General features: G+C 38.3%; 2 protein-coding genes across 10 annotated transcripts in view; one reads left to right on the top strand and one right to left on the bottom strand.

Annotated features, from left to right (window-relative positions):
• LOC307192973 (AN1-type zinc finger protein 6-like) overlaps positions 1-5,489 on the top strand; it is a gene marked incomplete at both ends in the record, with an annotated part of 103,160 nt that extends 97,671 nt beyond the window's left edge. The window contains 2 exon segments of the mRNA XM_079934348.1: positions 4,681-5,044; positions 5,047-5,489. Coding sequence (XP_079790474.1) covers positions 4,681-5,044; positions 5,047-5,489 — 807 coding nt within the window.
• Positions 5,490-9,624: 4,135 nt separating this feature from the next.
• Positions 9,625-27,535, bottom strand: part of CNTN3 (contactin 3) — a 321,453-nt gene continuing 303,542 nt past the window's right edge. For all 9 annotated transcript variants that reach the window (XM_079933639.1, XM_079933635.1, XM_079933640.1 and 6 more), the window contains 3 exons: positions 14,220-14,332; positions 13,427-13,595; positions 9,625-11,683 (listed from right to left, as the gene is read on the bottom strand). In XM_079933639.1, coding sequence (XP_079789765.1) covers positions 11,583-11,683; positions 13,427-13,595; positions 14,220-14,332 — 383 coding nt within the window. In that variant the 3' untranslated portion in view covers positions 9,625-11,582. The remainder of the gene's footprint in view (positions 11,684-13,426; positions 13,596-14,219; positions 14,333-27,535) is intronic.

The following is a 27,535-nucleotide window of genomic DNA, read 5'->3' on the forward strand; positions in this document are numbered from 1 at the left end:
GACCTATGGTTTTATACATGAACGTATAACAATGAAAATTATCATTTAAATTTTCACATAATTAGAACCATTCATTTTTTCATCTTATATTTGCCTGTAACACCCAAAAACCTGTGTGGGAGGAGGTCATCAAGAAGACGCGACCGCCAGTTGAACTACAGGCTGGACCCAGGCCACTGGAGGCTTCCCATCCCACCTCCACTGTCTTGGGATGTGTGTTCAGCTTGCGTTCTTTGCTCCTAGAAACTGCACCAAGGAAACAGCCTCGAAATAGGACTGGGTATGTTACTAAACCCAGTTAGGGGCTCTATATAAACATTTCACCTTTGGCTGGTGAGTATGGAGATCTACTCGTCTTGCAGCCACACAAGACAAAGCTTCTCCTAAGTAAGCTCTCTTGCTTATTAAACCTGCCACCTAGCAATCTGGAAGGGTCTGCCTTTTTCTTTGGTCTCTCTTGCCCTCTGCTTACTGGGGGTCGGGAGCGGGGAGGCTGTTTCCTTTTACACCCAGGAAGCTCCTGAGGAGGTTATGAAGCAACAACCTGTCTTGTATATTTTTTACTCGCAGATTTCTTTTTAAGTACTGCATGCTAGTCCACAGCATCTGTTTATCATATCGTATTTAATTTATCTCCTTCTGTGGACATTTAAATTGTTGTTAACATTTGTTTTTCTTTCACAGACAACAGTGAATATCCTTCTTATACTACTAAGAAAGCATTTTGATGTAAATCTCACAGTTTATAAATTCTTAAGGCCAAAAGGCTGTGCGTTAATCAGATTCATTCTTTCATAGATCTTAATCATGATGTCTGATTTTACTTTACACATCATCTTATTAAGAAATGTTTTAGTCTTGCCTCAGATATTTTTTACTCATTTGTACTTTAGAACATTGGATACCAAACCTGATGGTTCATTTTAATCAGCTCATTAGACAAAAATCTGTGGATTCCTTGACTTAGCCTCAAAGACTCTGATTCAAGACAGCTGGGCAGGAACCCAATTCTGATACTTTGGTTTAAAAACCTCTAATACAGAAAGAAGACCTGAAAACAAACTCCTCCGCCTTCTATGAAGCTTTACTTAAAGATAATTCTCAGGATAAGTTATTTCCATGTATAGTCCATGCTCTGCATTGGCAGCAGTATCTAGAGAGTAACCTCTGATGTCTTAATACAGAAAATTGTGGGACTTGCTGGTAGTTCTCAACACCAAGATCATCTATAAATCACAAACAGCTGTGCACAGGGTCTATTTCAGCCTAGGAAACACAGGATTTTCAAGGAAGAGTCAAGAAAAGAATCTGTAGTAGATGCTGATAGAAAAGCACTCAAAGGTTTTCTATCTCAGGTTGAGTGGCTGAAAAGCTTCCTGGGAGTTTTCTGCTGTTGGAAAAGTGACTCCTCTTTTATTAAGTGACAAGTGATCTCACATTTGTCCAAGAAAAAAAAAAATCCAGATCAATATGTTTAATTAAGGTACTTTTCGCCTTAAAAATCACAACGTCATGATTAAACTCTGTTTGCATGTTAGAGTCTTACTCAAATTCTCAAAAACATGTCATAAATAAGAATGAGCCCGAAGGTATTCCAGGATGTCATGCATGTTTTACTCATAAAAATGTGAAGGTATCTAAGAGTCAAGTTTTTCCATTATCTGTATAGAAAGGCTTTAGAACAACTGAAACACTCAGATGGGAATATGCTATCTGAGAAGAGGAGAAAACAATATTTTTGATGCAATTTTTTTTCTCTTGAAAATACCATTTAGTTTTAAGGAAAATAATTGAAATCGAACACTTAAGGATGCAGAAACCTAAAATTCTTTACATATGACCATGTGGGGAAATTGTTCTGAACCAGTAAAGGAAAGGCTTTTTCTTTTTATTTCTTTATTTTTTTGCGGTACGCGGGCCTCTCACTGCTGTGGCCTCTCCCGTTGCGGAGCACAGGCTCCGGACGCGCAGGCCCAGCGGCCATGGCTCACAGGCCCAGCCGCTCCGCGGCATGTGGGATCTTCCCGGACCGGGGCACAAACCCGTGTCCCCTGCATCGGCAGGCGGGCTCTCAACCACTGCGCCACCAGGGAAGCCCGGCTTTCTCTTTTTGACCTCCCTTTTAAGCCCAAGAAAAAACAGTGGGCGTCTCCTTTCAATATGGCGTTTTCTGTGTCAGTTTTCACCTTGAGCAATAAGCAAGTCTACACATGCGGTCAAAGAAAATGATAAACAGAATGAAATTTCAAGTATTAAGAAAAATTAGCGCTAGCCTTCTCATTCCTGCAATATTGGAGATGGGAGAAAAGCTGAAACTGATTCTAAGTTCGGAGCCGTGAGGGCTTCCTTCCTCACGTAGCGCAATAACCCCATTCTGTGTGTTATTTCATTTATTTATCACGCACTAGAGGCAGGCATATCCCACCTCCGTTTTATGGGTGAGGAAAGCGATTTAGAGCGCTCAGGCACTTTGCTCAAAAGCCCCAAGCAAGTGAGAGGCAGATTCAGGCATTACAGGCTATCTGATTCCAAAGCACACCATCGTCATCTTCCCCCCAATCCTCCTCTACCATCCCTTCTAAAATACAATTTAAGTGTACCTGCCAAGCCTGGATGCTCAGCTCACAGCTTGCATCATTTCCTTCCACTGGCTTGTTGCTTAGATCTGGAAGCTCTTCCACCAGGCAAACCACCGTCTGCTGCCAAGTCCCTTCCGGTTGCCTAGGAGCATTCCGCGTCCCCACTTCTCTCCTGAGCAGCTGGGGCTCATCTACCTTCACAACACCTGTAGCCACTAGCTGCCTTTTCAACAACACAGGCTGTCAGCTGAAAGCTATCCAAAGAACTTAAGTCTCTGGCTAGAAGTATGGGTACGTGCCGTTTTAAAGAAAACTCTCTTTGAAGGTATTGAACGACCTTTCAGTGAGAGGTGAATGTCCCTGAACACAAGTGAAATGTTTTCAATTAGCATTACATTGGAAAATATACCTAGCGCTTACTCTACCCCTTGCCTTTTCTTTAAACTGAAATCTTGGCCTAGATTTATCGTTTTCTCTCTGAGATCATTTCATTACTACATAATGAACCTCCCGAGCTATGGCAGGAGGCAACTAGAATTTTTTGCCCCCCATTCTGCATTCCTTAGCATCTCCTCTTATAGAAGCGGAAAAACCCAAGGAGAGAATGGCTTTCTTTCCTACAGAAAGGGCCTAGTCAGGTGTTGCAAATTTAGACAAACGTGCTTAATTTCGCAAGTAAGAAAGCTTTTTTTTTTTCACATGGTAGCAGAGAAATCTCCTTTGGCACTTCCAGGGCCAGCAGGACTTTGTCACTCACGGGCAGTGGTCCTGGCAGATGAAGGTAACCCGCTCTAGGTAAGAACACTAAACTAAGTACCGTTCTCAAAATGCGGCTTCTGGACACTTCCCATGATTTCCGTTTTTCTTTTCTTCTTTATTGGAGTATAATTGCTTTACAATGATGTGTTAGTTTCTGCTTTACAACAATCAGCTATACATATACATATATCCCCATATCCCCTTCCTCTTGCATCTCCCTCCCTCCCACCCCTCTAGGTGGTCACAAAGCACCGAACTGATCTCCCTGTGCTATGCGGCTGCTTCCCACTAGCTATCTATTTTACATTTGGTAGTGTATATATGTGCATGCCACTCTCTCACTTCGTCCCAGCTTACCCTTCCCCCTCCCCATGTCCTCAAGTCCATTCTCTACATCTGCATCTTTATTCCTGTCCTGCCCCTAGGTTCTTCAGCACCTTTTTTTTTTTTTTTGATTCCATATGTATGTGTTAGCATACGGTATTTGTTTTTCTCTTTCTGACTTACTTCACTCTGTATGACAGTCCCATGATTTCCTTTTGCTCAACACATTCCCCTCTCCCAAGCCTCTCTAAAAACTCTCAGCCCCTCATGTTCTTCAGTCTAACATCTAGAACCTTCTCTGTAGCCAAACGAGCTCTACCAGGCCAAGGGACCCAGTTTTCAACTTAATTACCATAATTTGTGAGGAACAAGTATGAGGTCATGAATAGGCCTTACTGATTAAGGCAGAAGCAATGAAGCTTTTAGTCTGAGATTTAACATCTTTCTGAATAACATTCTCTGAATAGTATTACTGGCTTTGACTGTGGCAACATTTTGAGCTATCTGCCATTTGGATCTTGTTTTGAGAGAATAAGGATTGCAACCAGCAGAGGCTGAGTGCCTGACATGTGCCCAGTATTTTGCTAAAAGCTCTATAAACATTACCTTAGTTCTCACAACTACTTGAGCATATATTCTACAATATCGTTCTCATCCTCAAATTACTCTGTAGTCCTTTCCTTTGCTTTATAACTTGCATGTAACCTCCTGGAGACGAGACATCTTGTCCCAAGACCAGTATCTGAAACTCCGGAAGAATTAATGAACTACCCTTTGAGGTTTAATATTGTCATCCTGTGTATTTTCAAGTAACCCTTGAAGAATAATTGAGCATTTAAAACCCAATAATCAGGTCAGCGCCGGGTGCCGGCCATTCCTGGAGCTCTCCCCCGCGGTCGCGGCACAGGCCGAACCACCAACCAGAAAAGTTTCATAAACAGCAGGCGGAGGGGCTGGAGGTGGCGGCCGGGCCCGAGCGAGCAGGAGTTCGGTGGCCTCACCTGTCCTCATTCACCAGCGGCGACCGGCGGCAGCGGGCAGCGCGTCAGGCGGAGAGAGCCGCCGCCAGCCCAAGCAACAGCAGGAAAGACAACCTGACATAGGGAAGTGGGGACTGCTCTACAGAGAAAGAACTACAAAGCATCCTCAGTGCAGTAGGAACCCTAATCCAAAGTCCCTATACTTTCATCAGAGTGCGCAACGGAGGAACATAGCTCAAGAAACTAACCACAGCCAAGTGCCTATACTTTGTTCCACTGGCTGCGGATTTCATGGAAACCCTCGTACAAATGGCATGTGTTCAGTGTGTTATAAAGAACATCTTCAGAGACAGAATAGTAGTAATGGTAGAATAAGCCCACCTGCACCTTCTGTCAGTAGTCTGAGTCTTTACCAGTTCAGGGCACAGATGGCAGTGTCCCAGAAGCTCAGCTGGCATTAGACTCTACATCTTCGTCTATGCAGCCAAGCCCTGTATCAGATCAGTCACTCTTATCAGAATCTGTAGCATCTTCCCAAGTGGACAGCACATCTGTGAACAAAGCAATACCTGCAAAAGAAGACCTGCAAGCTTCAGGATCAGAAACCGCACAGCAGTCATCTGAAGAGCAAAGTAAGTCTCTTGAAAAATCAAAACAAAAAAAGAATCGCTGTTTCATGTGCAGGAAGAAAGTGGGACTTATGGGGTTTGAATGCCGGTGTGGAAATGTTTACTGTGGTGTACACCGTTACTCAGATGTACACAATTGCTCTTACAATTACAAAGCTGATGCTGAGAAAATCAGAAAAGAAAATCCAGTAGTTGTTGGTGAAAAGATCCAGATTTGAACTCCTGCTGGAATACAAAATCCTTTGACCATCTGCAAACTAAAAATTGACGAGGTTTCTTTTCCTAGTCATTGGGAATGTAGAGCAATGTTTCTTGCATAGACCTTTTAACCATGCATGTTATCAGGAGAATAGATGTTTGTTTCTGTTTTGAAAATGACTCTGAACATTTATTTACATTGCAGTCTCTGTGGCTGAAAAGACTTAAGTAAACTTTACAAGTATTATCCTTTTAAGATCATTTTAATTTTAGTTGAGTGCAGAGGGCTTTTAAAACAAATGTGGAGAAATTTTTGGAGGGCTGTGATTTTTCCAGTTTTAAACATGCGTGCGTTAATCTTGCAGTTTATTTTCCATTGTGTATGTATATATAGCTTTTCTCTGCAGCATGATTTCTCTTTTGATAAATGCCCTTTAGGGTACAACTAGTTATCAGTAACCAAATGTATCTTAATCATTATGGCTGCTTCTGCTTTTCATTAACAAAGGTTATACATATGTTAGCATAGAGTTTCTTTGCACCCACTATTGATGTCTGAATCATTTGTCACAGGAGAGTGTGTGCTGATGAGATTCTAAGTTTGTGTGTTTTTAAACTTTTTTGAGCGAGGGAAGGAAAAGCTCTATGCATTTCATTGCTGACTGCAGCTTTCTTTCAGATTACGTTCATTGGTCTGTTTGTATACAATATGAAAAGTGATCTGGAGTAACCGTGCTGTATTTATGTTTATCCGCCATTCTTTAATTAAATAAAAAGGAAAACCATAATATTCCCTTGTAAAAACAAAACAAACCCCAATAATAATATTATTATTAACTTATTAGACTTTCTGATTGAGTACCCATTAGCCAAACTATGATAAAAAGCTTTCTATGGTTAGATCATGTCCTCTTACCATGACAATCCTCCAAGGCAGGTCCTTCCTTCCATTGGTGTCTTTTTAGAGGTAAGCATCGTGTCTTAGAAAGATTAACCTGCTTGTCCAAGATCACACAGTTATTTAGGGACATGGCTAGGGTTCCAACCCAGATCTATGACTGGGAACAAATGCTCTTAACCACTATGCTATACTGTTTCATCCCAATTTGGTCAACTTTCCCAACATAGATGATCTACTGCTTATCATTATTTCAAACACATTCTAAAAGACCTCTTAGTCTCCTAATCATCATATCTTAATATCTTCAGGGGTCACACAGGAGGAAAAATTAAGCAAGCAAAATCGGTGAGGGTTAAGACAAAATGGTAATTCCCTGATTTCACTCAACAATTAGGTACTGAACAGATAAATATGAGCTACACACAATGCGTGTACTTACTGTGCCACAGTTTACGATCCCAATGAGCATTTCCACGTGATCTTGAAATTTAGTATTGGAAGGGCAGCCATTCTTGCCTGGATGCTTTGGAAAGGCCAATACGCCAATCACACTGGATGGACCCTTCACTTCCTCATTAGCCATTCTCGATAGACATTTTACATTAGCATTGTCATTTATATTAGTCTGTCCCATTTTACTGTCCGATGGTAAAATAATTCAATTTGCTGTTCTTATCATTTGTGTCTGTTTTTTTCTGAGTTTTCCCAGGTAACATCCAATTACACAGGATATAATTCTTTCTCTTCCCCACAGTATTAATGACCAAGGTAGAATCATCAGGCTATAAGATAATTTCAGCAGGCAGAATAAGAGTAAAGAATAAGAATGAATGCTGACAAATAACAGAAGCATCCTCGCTTACAACTTAAATTCTGTATCAGGGCATTTATTCCACATGCAAGTTCAAGAGGTAATTATCACCTACATGTAAAGCAAGACATGTTAAATTAGGGCACAGGGTTCAAATAAAAATCACAGCAGAAACACCTAACCATTTCCATGAACCATAGTCCTCTCTGTTTACATATTTTCTTTCAAAAGAATGGTACAACTTACTAATTGCTAAATTTGTAATAGCCGCTGTGGTGATTTTACCTCCAATATTTACTGAAGTGATTCCAAATGATAATGAGTATCGGCACAATTTTCATTTTTAAAAAGGGTAAAATACTTCAGAAAAAAATGAACCCAATGAAGATTAATTTTAAATTTAAAAAAAGATGGAGTTATAAGAACATGAAACGACAGGGGTGATTTTAATTGAAAAATAAGAACTTGTAATATTCTAATCATTTTTCTTTATTTAACTGAATTATACTGTTAGGTTTTCATTGTAAATGGTAATATTAATGAAAATTAAAAAAACAAAAAAAATTAAAAAAAAAGAAAATCAACCATCTTCAATTTTTTAAAAAAAATGTGTGGAGAAAATTAAACATAAAACCTAAAAATTATTTTTAAAAAACAGACAGATATTTTTATAATTTTTACTTAAAGAATACTTACGCTTGATCAATTTTAGCTTGGATAGCCTTCCATGTAAGAATTAGAGAATATCAAAATTTATGATAGACAAAAGAAGTCTTTCCAGGTGTTCAGTTCTCCAATTTGAATTATGATCAATAATAGAGGGCAGAACAAATTATACTACAAATTGACATTAGAGATGCTTATTCAGAATCTCTAAATCTAATGGATCTGATTTTGAAAGGGATTAAAAACCTCTTCATGCCTCAGACTCAGGGGTTACAGCCAGAAACTGGGTTAGACTCCCGTTTTACTATGTCCTTGCTAGAATGACCTAGTACAATGTCCTTAATCTTCCTGACCCTTAGTTTCCTCATCTGTAGAATGGGTTTGATAAATAGTACCTAACTAAGAAGACTGTTGTAAAGATGAATTTAGCAAAGGTACAGTGCTTAACTCAGAGCCTGGCACATGGAGGGTGAAGATATGTTGTTTAACAGGATCAGTATTACATTACTATGAAAAATTAATCTGATACTAGCATTACTTTACCCTCTCTTCTAGGAACTCTTGGAATCATATACCTTTCTTCTCAGTAGAATGAGATCAAAGGAGAGCTCTAAATGTATACAACAAAGCCACCTTCGAACGACGTCTTCTGTCTTCCAGTGTCATAGAGTTACCTACTGATGGGAAGAAGAATGCTGAGAGCATGGTTCTAAGCACGCACACATCATCTTGTTTCCTAACTCCCAGCCCTCTAAGTGGGTAGCACCAATAACCTCCATTTTCAGAAAAGAGGAAATTTCAGTGCAGAGGAGTTTAGTAGTCACTGAAGATCTGACAACTCTATGAGGATAATACCACCATGGTCCTATTCTGCCGACAGGGAAATGGAGGCTTAGCGAAGTTATAGAACTAGTACAAGATCACAGGGCCACTAACTGGTGAGGATGCAATTCAGATCAAGGCAGTATGACTCACTGCTGACCTGATTGTGCCACATCAAACAGCCCTGGCTTCGGGGGAGAGGACATCAGGGCTGGTTCTGGTGTTATAATCTGTTTCTCCATATTCCCCAGCTCTTTGCCCTTTATTAGGGTACAATAATGCACCTAGTACAACTAGACTTAAATTTACAGCCACCCACACACACACGAACACACACACTAACTCACACACAAACACACACACACGAACACACACACACACACACCTTCATACCGTGGTACAAGCCCTACACATACTTTTCTCACTTAATTCTCCTACTTCTGAATATATCTTTGAATTTTCATTTAAGAAAATGATTATTATTTTAGCTCTAATTTTCCTTACATCAACAATAACTTTTACACTCTTTACTAATTGAAAACTAATCTTTTTCTGGTATACATTTTCAAACATTTAGAATATACTATACCGCAAGGATTGTTTAGAAGCAAGTCTCTAACACTGATACCAAGGAGAAAGTCAATGAAAGAGCTGATAAATTGATATTAATCTTAAGAGGGTATTTGTCAGAAAAGTGGGAGTAGCCACATTAACTTCAGAAGAAGTCAGAAGAAACTAGCTACCGTAATTCTATGAAGTGAATTTTCTGCTTCTCTTTCCTCTCGTCTCCCCAGAGCTGAAATCCCTTTAATAGAGAGGGCGTTGTCTCAAACTGCTGATTTTACTCAGTCATTAGGGTATATATAAAAAAAAAAGATTAAAAGATGGAAAGACTAAAAGTAGGCTGAAGAATATAAGAAATGATAGCATCAGCATAACTATTACGGTGCCCACTTATTTCCCCCTTAAAATGTTCTTTTTGACCATACCACAATTCAACATGCATGGGAATTTGATTTTTATAAATTTTATTAGAATAATAAAAAATAATACATACAGATAACCATAGGATACACACACAGGAATTTAAAGGTAAATTTTATACTTTTCAATATGAAACAAAGTACATATCTCATGGAGATATATTTCTAGAAACACCATGAAACAATAGAGTAATTGCCTTGAAAATGAGAAGTATAGGAACATATTATAGGAATTACCAAATAATAAAAAGGTACAACTCCATTACATGTAGCATAAAATACAGGTATTGGAGAAAGTGTTTCTCCACTTTTTGACCCGAAATAACAATGGTCATATGAAATCTACGCATCATTCAGAATTTTTCTAGATATATACAGTATATACAGACCTTGAAGAGGAAAGTTAGAAATATTTTTCTTCTTTGTGTATAATGACTTTATCTTAAATGTGGTCTCTAAATGTAAAGTAACACTCTATGGTAATATCAGAATTTTGCTAATATGTATCCTCCTTTGATATCTGTTGGTTTCAAATTCAGATATCTTTGCAAAGAACAAGTTCCTGCAAAATGTGAAATGGACAGGAAAGAGGTAAAAAATTGATTTTGCAATGTGTAACACTCAATCTGCTGATTTTCATATATTTTTTACACACTGCTATGAAGTCATGTCTTCGACAATCCTTTGAACACCATGTATTGAGAGACTGAGTCATACATATCTAAGTCAGCAGCATGGCCATGGTTCTATTACAAATTTAGCTCAGGAACTAAAAAGCCTGCCAGACTCACTCTCATAAACGGTTGGATTTCATTAAAAACCATCTCCACCATCCAAAAAAGAGAGGGTCCCTTGATGGAATCAGAGGTTGGAAATGAAGGATCACGTACATTTTGTTTAATATCTGGATTAAGATTCAGGTTGTTCCTAATTTTCTCCACCACGTTTTAATAAAACCTGAAAGCTTTTTCTTAGGTGTGAAGGAAACAATCCCTTTTTACTTTATTTCACTTTTTAAACCTTTTGAGAGAGGATAAAATGTGATCATTTCAGTTTTATAATATCATGGAATGAAAAGGAAAGCATTACCTAGAATGGAGTGCAAACTTTAAAAATGTGGCTGGTCCTCAGAACTTCAATATGATTAAATAAATTCATACTAATATATTGCACAGGCCTAGTGCATTAGGGCTAACAAAGCAATTTCACATTTCCTTCTTTATCTTTTAGCAAGTAATTCATGGGGGAGAGGTAGATAAGATGGGTATTATTATCTCCACATTTTAAGGGTGAGTGCTTGAGAAGTAGAGAGAGCAGTGATCTGTAAAGAATCTCACAACCACGCAGCAGTATACCCGGACGAAACAGCACTCTTCCAAAGTCTACCGTAGCATCTCCAACAACATGCTTTTGAATTACATGCACCCTCTGCCCAACAGGGTAATTTTTAAAATGTATCTTTCACCCTTGAGTATTTCAAATGAGCATTTCCAAATAACACTAATTATGTCTTCCAAACAGTGCTGTTACAATGGGAGCAAAGCATCTGGAGTAAATGAGTTTTTCTACGGTAAAAAAAAAACAAAACCAAACCCACAAAAGTATGTTTCTGCATGTGGGTGTGTATACATGGAAGCATGTGAGCCTTTATCCACAGGCAGTGCTTAAAATCATAAGAATGTCTCTATCAAAAATCGGATGTATGTAATATGTAAATTCCTTTGGTGTATCAAGTAAATATTAAGGCATTTCAGATTCCCCTAAAAGGATTTACTGGGTTTGTTTTTTTTATTATATTCATATTTTACCTATGTAGAAAGTTAAAAATACAGAGTTGGAAAAAAACATGCATAATCACTGCATTTCATGAAAGCACTTTTTTTGTAACGAATGAACTTTCCGATAAATAATAATAATAAAAAAGTGACTATCACCACAGGGTGTTTACAATAAAGAACAGTACTGTAGAGATATAACTTGACACAGGGTGGGCATTGGAGATGGCTGATGTACAACCTCTTGCATCCGTATCTGTCAAAGATGATAAAGAGCTCATTAATAAGGACTGTATCAATTTAAGTAACTAACTTAACTACCACAAGTTAACATTAGCCTTCATGTTATGTAACAATGTAGTATAGATTATTTGCCAAGAGTATCTGTAAACACTCTTATATACTTAAGTCTTCTTAAGGGATTCTGGGCTTTGTTCATCTAGTATTATTTAACTTCAATTGAAAGTGGAAAAACAACGTCATCATTTTGAAAACAATTATACTCCATTACAGACATTTTTGAGATAATTCAATGGTTTAATTACAGAAAGCTTCATTGGAGAAGGGTTAGGAAATATGTTTGTTTCTCTTCTGTACATTTTTAGATAAGTTATTATGTATAATATAAAATATCATCTTAAAAAAGCAATCAATAAAAGCTCCATTTTCCTATAGTTGGCCTTTGTCTGCACCAATCTATGCAAACTCAACAAGAAGGCAGATGTCAGAGGGAAAGGCTACTCTTGACTCAGCAACCCTCAAATGCTAACATCTGTCTGTTCCTGCGAAAGCACAGAACCTACTCCTTTGAACAGTTCCACTTTGGCCATATTGTAATTTTACCTCTGAACCTTGAGCTATCTTAGGAACAAGATAGCAGGTCTTAATTAAAAACCTAAATAATAATAATAATAATAAGCTTAAATTAATTCCTGGTTTTGCTCTATTGAAGCACATACAGTTTTAAAAATATCTGTAGTCCTAAATGGTTTTTACATATTTTTATGTTGCAGAACTCAGTTCTGAGATAAATATTTCCCATTTTCTCCATTTAGTTACTTGTTTGTTTTGGTCTAAGTATTGCAGTCTTTATGATTTCATGAAGAGATAAAATTCCTCCAAGTTTCCACATCTCCCTTTCTCTTTACTTGCTAATGATGTCCCTCATTTTGTTTTCCAAGATTACAAATAAGGGTTTTAATCCTGAATGCCCAAGATTATAGATTAGGCCAATCTCAATGAAAAGAAACAGGGAGCAAAGTAATTTAGGTTACTAAGAACCGTAGAATAGCATGGCTTCTGCAGTACTTAAATTGAGGCCACAAAACTCCACCCTTGAGATTTAAAAGATAAAATTTCTTCTAACACGGTCACTGGTAAAATACCTATGAAAAGTCTGTTTCCCTGAACTCTAAAAGTACAATTTCTATAATACAATAGGCTTCATTTGGATTTTGAAAAGAAAAGCAAGTATGAAACTCCACTGAAATCAGAAACTAAGAATTTTTTTTAAAAAGTGTCTTTTGGTTTGGCCAAATGGGTTCTGACCTTAATTTAACAATGCTAAATTTTCTACTTGGTAAAGAACTGATAAGATTCATCTATAATTTCTCAGAGGCAAACAACTGGAATATTAAAGATCTTAAAAACACTTTGTGGGTTCAACGTCGCCCTTGAGACATGCTTAAGGAATTCTGTTTTATGACAATCCAAAGGCAAATTTATGCATAGCTCAGAATGAGAAAAAAATTAAATTAATGAAATTTGCTAAATATTTCTCAATGTTTTTTCTGTTATTCTGTTCTTATCGTTCTTATTTTGCACCACTCGTGAGGAATTCCTCCTGCCGTCATCTCTCATATTCCAAGACCTTCTCAGCATTCAGATGAAAGAAGCGGTAGGAAAACAAAGAGTGGAGAGGGAGGCACCGACTGACTCTCTCTTGGGGGCTCATAACTGATGCCGGGAATTAAGGAGATGTTGACGTCGACCAACTTACTGGTTATTCTTGGAATCCTGATCTGTTCGCTACTGGTCCCATCCCCGCCATCCGTTGTGGCCTTAACTTCAATAATGTAGTCCTCCTTAATGGGCAGCAGAAGTTCGGCTGAAGTTTTCTTTGTGTTTAGCACTTGCACATTATTTTGGCTGCTAGTCCTATAGAAAACCTAAAATGCATGAACAAACACATTGATTTTTTTATAGTGCCCTCTTTTATTTTTTTCATAAACGTATTACTCTGATGTTACTTCATTTATATTGCTTGTTTTCCATACCCACTAAAATACAGGCTGCATTCATAGCTCTGTCACCTTCGACTAGGGATCAGCACGTGGCAGAATCATCAGTGCTCAAAATGAAGGAGGTGGGGAAGAAAAAAGTTCTTCTATGAAAAGTTCAGCTGCTTGGGTATTTGTGAGGATGGAGAGATGGGGGCAAGGTCCTACTGTATAGATCTTGAACAGGAGACCAAAGAATCAGAGCCAATGCTATTAGTTGTTTTTTAAGTAGTATATGGGTGAGCGTCAGAAATAGGAAACTAACAGAATGAACAACTTACCAACATTTGGCCTAAAATTCCCACATGAACAGAATTATGTCACTTAAATTTATATTTAAGAAATCAGATGTTTTGGAAAAATACCCTTTTCATAAACAGCTTGACATCTGTATGTCAGAAGTAGTTTATAAAGATCACACATCAATATTTAGAAAAACTGTTCAAATCTAGCTTCCTTTGAAAAGTAGTGCCAGAGGTAGGAAAAAAAAGCATTGCAAATGACACAACTTACTTTGTACCCGGTTACTTCTGATTCATTCTCCATGGCTTTCACTTGCTCCCAATTAAGTAACACTTTCGTGTCTGTAGCATTCCAAACAACATTTCCTGGTGGCTGACTGGGAGCTTGAAATGCAAAAGGAGAAATTAAAATAGATTTGAGCATGGAGTGATATCTTACATAGAACAGATAAATGACAGTCATAGGAGGCAGCCAAAGGAGAGCAGAATCTCTTTGGTAACACATAGTGTATAAGAAGAATCAGAGAAAATAACAGAGTAGCTAAATTTCCTTTTACAAAGGCATTTCCATAACATTGTGAGACAATTTGCTTTATCATATTCATCATATACTTTAGGGCATTTCTCACTTGTTGACATGGTCTCCTGGAAAACTTGTTGATAGTGGAGATAAAGAAATTCTTTTATCCACCACTAGAGGGATGCTTGTGATGGGCTAGGAAAGGCAGGCAGTGTGTCCTGTTTGACACATCCAGAGGCTGAGAGAAATCGCCAGCTGAGCAGATTAAAGTTGTAGGAAATGAAGTGTGGATGATTTTAAAACCATCCATATATGATGAGATGAGCAAAATAGGAGGCAATCAAAGATAAGGATTACCTAGATTTATTCCCAAGAAGTAATAGCTATACACATGAAAAACTGCAGCACAGAGCCTCTATTTTACCTTCGTTTTCCAAGTTTCAATCAATTTTTCAGAAAAATAAGGCAAAACAATGAAACGTTAATGAGAGCTCCATTAGATAATTAATGAAACTCTCTGAGGTTTAAAAACTTGGATTCATAATTTAGCTCCCTCTCACGAACACTAGATGCCGGCCGGGGGAAGGCGGTTTGATAGCATTTGTCAAGAGCAACACAGGACACTGAAAATTCAGTTTCTTGTCAATCACAAAACAGCAAACATAATATTATCCATTTGGCAACATCACAACTGCCCAAAACAGTGTTGAAATATGTTGTACTTGTGGATTTAGCCACAGAATGTGATTTGGTTAACTGAATTTGTCATGGGAAAATGAAATAAAAGATTGGCTAGGCTGAGAAATTTCTCAACATCACTGACTCATGCCATGAGGGAGAGACGGCTGGACTTACAGATGGGAAGGGGGCTCAGATACAGTCATGTGACTAATGACGCCAAACAAGATTGTATTCCCTGCAGGTATTCTGGCTTATTGTCTGCTCTTTAACACACTTCCACATTGCCTTGAAAATTTGTGATCTGGTACTAACAGTGAGCTTAGGTCAGCTCAGAGCACTCTTAAGCTGCAATGCTTAGATAACAAAACATAGATATGGCAGTGACTTAGGGCTGAAATACTAATGACTGTGTTTTGCGGGGCTCCATCCAAATGCTATGAACGCACGATTGTTAGAACAGTTTCCCAAAGTCTGTGATTTCCTGTGGCCTGGCGGCACCATAAAAGGACAGGTTCCATTTGAGGCAGCTCAGATAACATGCTTCAGCATGGTGTGTCCTGCCGAGAGGTGTGTGCTTGTAGATTATAGAAAACTTGAGTTGATTTTGGTTGAATCACTTATGCCAACACTAGCCTTGCAAAAAAATTAACTGCAAGGTTAAAACTTGGGCTTATTTTGTATGAGTCCCAAGACAGATGAGAGTTCAGCCTGCATTGAATATTTTTTGAATGGACAAAAAGAAAAAAAACAGGAAATGGGAAAGGGGAAAAAAATAAAAGTTTTGTTCTGGGTCTGATCACTCTTATTTTCCACATCGGTGTTTCCAAGCCTCAGATAGTCACGTCCCGTTTTCATCATTTTTGCTATTTTTTAAAAAATGAACTTGACTTAAACATCAACTTTAGCCTTGTCCTAAACACTAATATGCACACAGTCATGAGCCTTGGTATGCTTGTTACATTCCTATGGTACTCTATATAACAAATGAAGCATTATTAAATTTTCAAAAATATTTGTGGACTATTCTAAAATCATTTTTTATCGCTACTGGTAAGAATAACATCTTCTGGAAAATCCTAGATCAGATAAACTTTCCTTCCAAATTTAAAATCCTATTATTGTTAGCAACTAATGCCTATTAAAACCTATAATATGTTAGGCAAGGTAGAATGTGGTTTTATATAATATAATTTACTTAATCCTCATTACACTGCATTATAATAAAGCCCATTCTGCTACATGGGTAATCTGGACCCAGAAAGTTTAAAAAGAAGATTGTACATTCATGCTCATAGCAGCATCATTCACAGCAGACAAAAGGTTGAATCAACCGAAGTGTCCATCAACAGGTGAATAATCAAAATGTGGCATATCCATACTAAGGAATATTATTCAGCCTTAAATAGGAAGGAAATTCTGACACATGCAACAACCTGGATGAACCTTGGGGAAATTATGCAAAGTGAAATAAGCCAGTCACAAAAAAGACAAATTTTCTGTAGGATTCCACATACACAAGGTAGCCAGAGTAGTCAATCCATGGAGACAGAACGTAGAATGGTGGTTGCCAGGGGTGGGGGAGGGGACAATGGGAGATGCTGTTTCATGGGTACAGAGTTTCAGTTTTGTAAGGTGAAAAGAGTTCTGGAGATCGGCTGCACAATAACCAAGCCCAACACTAAGGAACTGTACGTTTAAAAATAGGTAAGATGGAAATTTTATGTCATGTGTATTTTTATCACAATTAAAAATTAAAAGATTAAAGACCTAAATGTAAGGCCAGAAACTATCAAACTCTTAGAGGAAAACATAGGCAGAACACTCTATGACATAAATCACAGCAGGATCCTTTTTGACCCACCTCCTAGAGAAATGGAAGTAAAACCAAAAATAAACAAATGGGACCTAATGAAACTTCAAAGCTTTTGCACAGCAAAGGAAACCATAAACAAGATCAAAAGACAACCCTCAGAATGGGAGAAAATATTTGCAAATGAAGCAACTGACAAAGGATTAATTTCCAAAATTTACAAGCAGCTCATGCAGCTCAATAACAAAAAACAATCCAATCCAAAAATGGGCAGAAGGCCTAAATAGACATTTCTCCAAAGAAGATATACAGACTGCCAACAAACACATGAAAGAATGCTCAATATCATTAATCATTAGAGAAATGCAAATCAAAACTACAATGAGATATCATCTCACACCAGTCAGAACGGCCATCATCAAAAAATCTAGAAACAATAAATGATGGAGAGGGTGTGGAGAAAAGGGAACACTCCTGCACTGCTGGTGGGAATGTGAATTGGTACAGCCACTATGGAGAACAGTATGGAGGTTCCTTAAAAAACTACAAATAGAACTACCATATGACCCAGCAATCCCACTACTGGGCATATACCCTGAGAAAACCATAATTCAAAAAGAGTCATGTACCAAAACGGTCATTGCAGCTCTATTTACGATAGCCCAGAGATGGAGACAACCTAAGTGCCCATCATCGGATGAACGGATAAAGAAGATGTGGCACATATATACAATGGAATATTACTCAGCCATAAAAAGAAACGAAGTTGAGCTATTTGTAATGAGGTGGATAGACCTAGAGTCTGTCATACAGAGTGAAGTAAGTCAGAAAGAGAAAGACAAATACCGTATGCTAACACATATATATGGAAGTTAAGAAAAAAAAATGGCATGAAGAACGTAGGGGTAAGACAGGAATAAAGACACAGACCTACTGGAGAACGGACTTGAGGATATGGGGAGGGGGAAGGGTGAGCTGTGACAAAGCGAGAGGGAGGCATGGACATATATACACTACCAAACATAAGGTAGATAGCTAGTGGGAAGCACCCGCATAGCACAGGGATATTAGCTCGGTGCTTTGTGACCGCCTGGAGGGGTGGGATAGGGAGGGTGGGAGGGAGGGAGACGCAAGAGGGAAGAGATATGGGAACATATGTATAACTGATTCGCTTTGTTATAAAGCAGAAACTAACACATCATTGTAAAGCGATTATACCCCAATAAAGATGTTAAAAAAATAAATAAAAGCAAAGAACTTGCTAAGATGCACAGCTGGTAAGAGGTATCATGTGGATTCAAATCAGTTCCGGTTAATTCCAAAGTCTATGCCTCCCCTATTATGTTGTGGTAACTATCTGTGACTTTAGTTAACTCTTGAACCATTGACAAATGATTTGTCAATGATGTAAAAATGAATATTAAACATGTTCATCTCAAAATATACTCAATTTTCACTTTCCTAGGACTGCTTTTCCTGACTTCTCAGACTAAACGTAAAATGGGGCCTCTTTTCATATACCAGGTTCCCTTTCTTCATCATTTTCAGCAAAGGAACATTTTACATTTAATTGTGGTTTTATGTTTATTATCCAATTTTCCTACTAATTCATAAGTTCCTTGCAGACAAAATGTCCTATATGGTCTCTGACATCGATAGGCCCATATGCTAGTTTTTATTCACTAGCCTAATGTCTTGTTAAAGGTAGATATCAAATTAGATTTTGTATGTAATTGACTGCTATTTTAATGCAAGAAACACAACCCAAGGATTAAGAAAACGCTTCTCTAGTGTCATCAAAAAATAAGTTTGATCTACTCCCTACGTGTCCCTAAGGGATGATTCATGCAATGACAAAGTAACGCTGAATGGGGAAAGATTCAGAACAAGTATCAGTAGCAATTCACCATGGTGTCAGCGGGGTAACATTTGGCTGGTCACAGTTCTCAAATGTGGCAGCTCAGAATTTAGAATGAATTTTCTAGCTCCATGGTTTTGAAAGTCCTCCAAGACACATCCCAATAAATGCATAAATTTCACAAAGACAAAACTGGGACATTAACACTGACCATCAGCTTGAGAGCTTGAATACAGCTGATTATATTGAGGCTAAGACGATAAGGAACAAAACACAAAGAAAGAATAAGAAAGACAGCAAAACAACTAGTGTATTCATTCAATACTTAAATGATTTATTTCCTAAATATTTATGTTTTAAGTGTTAAGGGAAACATGCATAAAGAGGTGACAACATCTCGAGTAGATTTTGAAAGATGAATGTGAGTTTCACATGTAGAGGTTGGGGGGTGGTAACCCAGGCAGAGGGATGACACACGTCAAGGCACAGAGGCAGGAACTAGCATAGTGCCGTAGGGAGCTCAGTTCTGACGGGTTACAGGTAGGGATGATGGGAAGGAACTGCAAAGGCAGTTGGAGAGACAGGTAGCAGCCCTATGCTAAAGAGTCTAGAAGGCCAAAGGAACGAGAAAAGGAATTTTGGGGGGCAGGCAATGGGCAGCGCCCTGAAGAAGGATCAGATCTGTGATGCCATCGGGTCTGTGCTTTCACAGATCTTTGTGGGGACAGAGGGAGAAGATGGAGAATCTTGGTGGGAGCTCTGTAGGGAGTGCACTGCAGCACTTTGTCTAAAAGATAATAAAGCTTCATGTGCAAGTGATGGCAGTAGAGTTGGAGGGATGGAACAGACCTGGAATTTGCGAATAGGTCCTGATGATGGAGGTCATATGGGTGGTGGTAACAAGAAGGCAGGCTAATTCTAGCTCGGCAGCCCGGGTGAATGACACGCATCTTGGGGAACAACGTTTCTATCCAGAATTCCCTTTCAGTCACTACGGAATTAATAAGCATTTCGCATGTGTCAGGGATTCTCCCGAGTACAGTAAGCACAGAGATAAAGATATTCTCTGACTTCTAATCATGGACCACATTAGTGGTTCCCAGAGACCAGTACTTGTACAAATACGATGGTTTTAGGTGGATGACATTTTTAATTGTTTTAATTGTTAATTGATTCATAGATATAATTCTTTTGGATGAGGCCAATATTGGGACATCAGTGGTAATATACTTTACACACATAGATTAAAATTAGGTTCTAAATAACGACACAAAAAATAGGGTGTTACACAAACATAAATAACTCAGATGCTTTCAGTAGCACACAGATGTCTGGTAAACACCCCAAAAAACACAGTCATAATTCAAACTGACTCTGACCTAAGGATATATTTACAGTAAATAACTCATCTTAAACTAAGTGATCAAGAACAGAATATCACTCTATTAATAACAGTCATCAACACTCTGGTTAGCTCACTGCAAAACTTATTTCTAGGTACACATTTTTGGCAAATCAAGTATGTTTGTTTTTGCTATTCATTGTAGTTTTAAGTTGTAAACTTCTCTCTAAGTAACTGCTTTGCTTTCATTTTTATGGGAAGAAAATTAAAACTACTATCTTGTAAGGAGAGAGTATTAGTCGTGTTCTGTTTATAGCAATGATACAAAGCCTTTTAAAATAAATATATTTAAGTATTAAATACATTAGGGAAATAATAATCCAGGTTGTTGAGTATGTGGCTAAAATCTTGCAAGGATCATTCAGTGACTGGAGATTGCAAAACACTGGGCAAATTATGAGTAAAGTAAAGTTTGATTATTGTATGATCCAAACTTCCCTTTAGTATCTTTATCCCTACTTTTGGTTTCCATCCTTACCAACCTTCAGTTACCTCGTATTAAGCCTTAAATGCCCTTCTTTTCTATCTTACTAATGTCAAACTTCAAATATTAATTCTTTCCTTCCACAAACTCTCTATAAAAACGATTTACCCTTGTGCACCAACAAACAGCAAGCTTGCACCACCACAGACAAGGTCTACCTAATATACTTAAGGCTTAATGTACTAGAAGCAATGTGGCCACTTACAACTCACCTGTATTGATTTTAGTCCCTTAACCTAGCAGAAGCCACAGAGTCTCAACTGCAAAAGAAGGAAAACAGCTGGTAGAGCTGTTGCTGGATTAAAAAACGCAAGATAGTGAAATGTCTATAACTGTAAAGCTTCACATCAGAGGTTGCAACCTGAAACTTCAGCTAGATCCACCTTGCACACATTTTCTGCCTAACCCAAATACTGTATTTTAATTTTGTTTAGTTACCAACATTTAGAACTTGGGAGCTTTCATTTATGTTCCAGATTTCTGGTTTCTTGTGCAAAACTAGACGATCAGGAACACTGGTCCTACGATGATAGATAGAAAGCATGGGATGGTGCAACAAGAGACTGCCCCACATACCCACCAATGCTCATTTAAACCTGCCTGGCCATTGAAGGCACTTGACTTTATTACTCCTCTTTTTTTTTTTCTTTTTTTTTTTTTTGCGGTACGCGGGCCTCTCACTGTTGTGGCCTCTCCCGTTGCAGAGCACAGGCTCCGGACGCGCAGGCTCAGCGGCCATGGCTCACGGGCCCAGCCGTTCCGCGGCATGTGGGATCTTCCTGGACCGGGGCACGAACCCGTGTCCCCTGCATCGGCAGGCGGACTCTCAACCACTGCGCCACCAGGGAAGCCCTTACTCCTCTTTTTAAATAAAGAGTCATTTGGGGTAGTTTTTACATATTTTGAGGATATTTTATTGACATATTTATATAAGTAATCTATCTGGATGGAATAAATTACCTTGTTATTTCTGTAAAGGCTTGAGGCTGTAGATGCTGAGGGAAGGGATATGAAGGAGGAAGGTGCAGACAGTAAAGGCAGATGAAAGAACAACTCGTGGACCCCTAGGGATCTCTCAGGACCTGTGATTTATTCTTAGATCCTCTGGAAACATTTTTAAATGGTCCTTATTATTGGCTGGTAGGATTGACTGTATTATTGTTTAAAAATACTTTGGGGTAGATTATTTGGGGTGTATTATTATTTAGTCTTTGCATGTCTTCTGTCCTTCATCCTCCATGGAAAGATTATGCTTCCCTGCCTCACTCTCACTGACATTCAGCCTGGCCATGGGACTTGTGGTCCCATGCCTTTAGGAAGACATACTTCCCCTTCTCACTGGCATCTCACAGACATCAGGTTTTGTTATATGGCTTGTTTCAGCCAGTGGAATGTAAGCGAAAGTGAAATGACAGCTTTAAAAGCAACTGAAGAGCATGGTTCACCATTTTCCCTTTGCCATGAGACCAGCATGGCCCAGAGAGTGGCTGCTTCTTCAGTCAGGATTCTGAAGTGAAGATGCAATTGATCAGATCTGAATCGCACCTGTGATGGACATGTAGTATGAATGAGAAAGAAACACTTGTAGTTTAAAGCCTCTAGGTTTGGGAGTTTTGGATACTCTACCCATACGAGCCCAATCTGACTAATACAGCTATTAAACAGTAGCCTAAGCTTCAACGTAACACAATGAAATTTTGTAAAGGCATTGAGTCACATACTGAAGTGGAAATGGGCAGGAGAGAGTGGACAGCATATCTTTTAGGACTTCCAGTTTCACTTTTCATGTTCTATGACGTTGGAAGCCCAACCCAGAAGGCTGGCTGAGTTCCACACCTTATGAGAATTAACTTGATATATGGTCTACATTTTGAAATTTTTTGTAAATCATATCTCAACTTTCATATCCTGTAGATTTTTCCTCTGTCAACTCAACTTCTAGTGTGTTGACAGTACACTAAAATAGAAACAAATGATAAAAACTAATTTAATTCTAGTAGAAAAGTGGCATATCACTAGATTTATAGCACAACACTAATTGACAGGCTGCACCATTATTTCAATAATTTCAAATGGTATGTGACAAGAATAATAGTATGTCGAAGGCTTTTATTATTATTGCCATTCTTTTAGCACCTATCCTGACATCCTCCGTGTATGTGATTATCAGGCTCCTCAACAACAGCCCCATAGATTTTACTAAATCTATAGCCACTTGACTGCTACTAGGTGATTACCGCAAGGGTGCTGAATGGAGGAAGCTGGGAATATAAGACGTGCCTACCAATAGGAAAATGGCTAAATTGTGGTGCATAATCACAATGGAATGTTACACACACACTAACATGTTTATGAGAATTATTAATGACCTGGGGAAAATTCTGATACCAGGTAACTAAATATATGGAATAACCTCCACTTTCTAAGAGAAACATTTTATAGAACGTAAGTCTGGAAAGAAAGATCAACAATACTAACAATGGTCTTTCTGAGGGATGGGATTATGGGTGATGATTTTCCCCTAATTTCAGCAGTGAATACATTTTCCTTTACATATAAAAAGTAGAGGTTGTTAAAATAAAGAATATTACTGTCCAGAATTTTCAGTAGTGATATCTTCACAGTGCTGAGAGTGAAGTTGGCATTGACTTTCAAAACATGGAATTTTAAGAAAATATATTTGCTGTGACTTAATTATGTAAAACTCAACAGATTTCTTGACTACCTGATGGTAATGAGCTGACTTACATGATAAGTGGTAGCTTGATGGTACACTTTCCACTTGGACTTCACTTGAGTTAAACATCAACATTTGTCAGGAAACAGCTTAAATATTTGACACTGTGTAGAAGACAAGTTACCAAAAGCCACTTTTTCCCAAATAATGAGATATACTTGTCTTGACATCACTGAAGTTACTATAAATTAATTTATCATAAGAGATTGACTCAATTTTAAAAAACAAGACAAAAACACGTGCTTCTTAACGCATCTAAAACTCAGAAAAGACCTTACTTGGGGTCTAATCTAGAATGTCAGGGAAGAAAGCCTTTCTTCATTTTAAATGAATGGGAATTCCCGTGACCAAAATCTCTCCTTCTTCGGATAATAACAACATGAAAATTTGTAACCTATAATCAGAACATTTACAAGCTTCTAGAGAATTCATGGGCAAGGTGGACAAAAGTACCAAAGCTCCTACAAACTAAAGTTCATAAGATTTATACATTTGGCCAAAGTAAGTATTTGTTTCTATACTAGCTGAAACTTCCTAATTGGATTCTGATTAAATTCAATATTATATTGCTATCTTGCTTCAGAGCTTACAAAATCAGACATCACTTTCTTGAAGTCCACAGACAGGAAAAGAAAACCCTTCTAAATCTGAAGAATGTGCATTATTAGTAAACAGTGTATTCTAATGTTGTATGTGTGATTTGTGGCGTATCATACACAAACACGAGTGGGTGACATATATCTGTGGTATGTGACACACAGAGAAGCCAACAAATAACATTTAGTCACCTAGGGAGGAATTAATTCCCTTTTAGTCTTCCCATTAGTTTCAAGAGAAAGCTGGATTTGGGGGCTACTAGCTCTTTCATATCCCTTCAGTGCTAATATCACAAACAAAGAGGAAGCAGGTTCAGTTGTCTGAATAGGCAAGACCACGTTGCTAATATTTAAAATGGAGAACAGCTTATTTTTTCATTATATTTACTATTATTGGCATTGTTCATTGTTTAATTATTACTTTGTTAACATCTACTTATGGCAATGATACTGGTTTTCATACTCAGGAAATTAGTTTCCATTTTCTTTAGGTTTATATAAGTAAAAATGGTAAGTTAGTTTTTAAGAAAAAATACTAGGTACACATTAGCAGAAAAGGCCCACAGAAATGGCAAAAATTGAGAAGGCAGATCACCATCTAAAATTTGGGAAACCTTGTACTGATATGTACCTGACTCTTAACTTAGAGTGGATGATTATATAATGAAATCGTACCTTTGAAAACTTGAAAACTTCTACATTAGGTGTTTGAGGCAGAAATATTCATTTTATCAAAAACCTCTGAGATATTGACTCACATTGTTTCAGGGCTTGTCTTATTCACATTTCCTTTTCATTTCCTGAGGACACACTTGATTGGTTTCCTTAAATTCAGACAATTAATTTTGGCTCAACCTACATGGATGAACATTCCACTTGGAAATGCAAACACTCAAGTGAAAAACTGATTTCACCATTTAATATCACTATTTTCTCAAGTAGATACTCATGTATACTCATTGGTGAAGGCACTAAAAAATAGGAGTCTCTTGTTCTAGGGGAGAATCTGGGCAAGTGATGCAGGCCAGGCTAATCTAGGGTTTCCACCTACTTGCCACAAAACCTGGCTCTAGAAGAGCCAAGACCCCTCCTTGGCTCTGAGTGGAGGGATGAGGAAGGAGCTGGCCCTCTTCCCAGCATGCTTAGTTGACAGGAATAGGCTTTGAGGTGCTTAATGGCAATACTGTTACTCTGAAGAGGGGACCTGGCGAGAATGACGCCATCATGGAACAGAGCCAAGAGATGAAGACATTCTTGATTGTTTAATAAATACTTACAGGGCACCAACTGTGATTACTGAGACACTGAAGATAGAGCTCTGGGGATAGAGTAATGAGGAAAACAGGCAAAATCTCTGCCCTGAAGGAGTCTGGCCTTCAGTCAAAGCAGGCTGGTGAGACAACAATAAAATAATTACGAACATGCATGGGTGGTGGCTCTAAGTGCGATGCCCAAGAATAAAGCAGCAAAGGAGACAGGGAGTGTCGGGAACTGAGGGGCTGTACTTTTACATATGGCGGTCAGGTGGCACTGAGGTTACATGTGAGCATGGGGGAGAGTCCCACTTGGGCATCTGGAGGAACAGCCTTCGGGGGAGAGGGAACAGCAAATGCAGAGCCCCTGAAAGGAAGGTGGAAGGAGCGGGTAGAAAACAGTACGAAATGAGTCTAAGTAGGATTTCAGGATGGACTGTAAAGGCCTTGTTGGGCATTTTAAGGATTTAGCATTTATCTGCAGTGGGATGGGAAGTGATTGGAAGGTTCTGAGCAGAGAAGCAACATCATCACTACCACTCTGGCCTAAGGGAGACAAAGGCAGATGGGCTGAATGATAAAGGGTCGCTGCCCTGATCCATGTGAGGGTTGTACCAACTTGTACCAGGGCGACTGCCGTGAATGCCTTAAGAAGCGGCAGATTCTTGCAGCAGGCAGATTCTGGACCAGGTGCAGGGTATAAGAGAAACAGAAGAGTTGAGGATGACCCCCAAATTTTTGTGGCTGAGCGACTGCAATAACGGGATTGAATTTACCAAGATGGGGAATATTGATAGGGTAGAAGGGCCAGGTTTTAAATGGGGTGGATGATTTAAAGAACTTAGTTTTAGAAATAATCAATTTGAGATGTTAGGTGATCGTTGAGGATGTTGAGTGCTAAATTTATCCACACTGAAAGCCACGATTACCACTTGACTTTTCAGTCATTCAAAGCAGAATATTTGCCCTCCACATTCTTTCTTGCAATCTCCGAACATAAATTTCTCAGTATGTTTCCTTTTAGAAGCCGTTCCATTTCGTCATTTATATGCTATCTGCAATTTTTCCTCATCAGTGCCTTTAGATAAAAGATGTTCTTAAGAGTTAGCTCTCTTTGGGTTGCAAGTAACAAAAATCCATCTTTGATTACTTAGAGGCTAATTAGTGTTTAACTTAGAAATGCTTTCAAAAAACACAAGTATTTGGATATCAAGAATTAAGTGTGTAATGGAAGCTACAGTCCTTAACCTGAGAATCCTTGTATTATTTACATTAATCAAAAATATCACCCAAGATCTGTATGGATGTAAAGCCTCGCATACAGAATTCCATGATGACAAGTACATGAAACTTGCACATTTTAAGTAAGATGGTGAAGGACTCCAGTAAGTGTTCTGAACTCACCATGTTCAGTCAAGAGGAAGTCTATGGGATTAATAATAGTACTTCAGGCTGGCCTGCTTCTTTGGATTTCATTCATCCATCTAGCTACCCACTAAACATTTAATGAGTGGCTCCCAGTGCCAGGCTGGGCACTGGGGCTGGGTGAACAGACACAGAGGGACTCTTTCCCCATAAAGTTTACAATCCAGAGGGGAAGACAGATAGCAAGCAAAGACTCAAAGATCTTATCTTCGTTCTTTATGCCTGAAGCATGACAATAATTCTCTTCATAGTGATAATCACAAAAGCCTTATTAAAATTTGTAACTAGGATTTGAAGCTAACACCGTGTCGAACGTTAGTATGACTATTAAGAGCTGCCAGTAAAATAATATTAGAAATAGTTTTCAAAGATTGTCTTACTTGTATTTTGGTACATTAGAAAAATTATGAATGTAAAATTTAACACTTAACGATGGTCTTTATACACAATCTTAGAATAGTTAGGGATTTTAATTATCTCTATGAATTTCCCACTCAAAGTAGGAAACCTTTCTTTAATAACACCTACAGCCCCACATGCAGACTCCAGTTAAATTGGGGCGATAGGAATGTATCATTTGCAGGGGGGATTTTGTTCAATTACTGGAATTCCCATGAGACTCCAGGTCCATGAGCACAGAAGTCCTGTCTATCTTTGATCACCTTACCTGCTTCCTAAACACAGAGTAAAAACCCAATAAATACCGGTGTTATATACGGCATGAACATTCGAATTATATGGTTGAAAAAGAGGCTAGTACAGCGGTTAAGACTATGTCTGGATTTGTATGACTCTCTTGCTACTTACTCTGTGATCTCAGG

The sequence above is a fragment of the Stenella coeruleoalba genome (assembly GCF_951394435.1).
Source record: "Stenella coeruleoalba genome assembly, chromosome: 10".
NCBI classification, from domain to species: domain Eukaryota; kingdom Metazoa; phylum Chordata; class Mammalia; order Artiodactyla; family Delphinidae; genus Stenella; species Stenella coeruleoalba.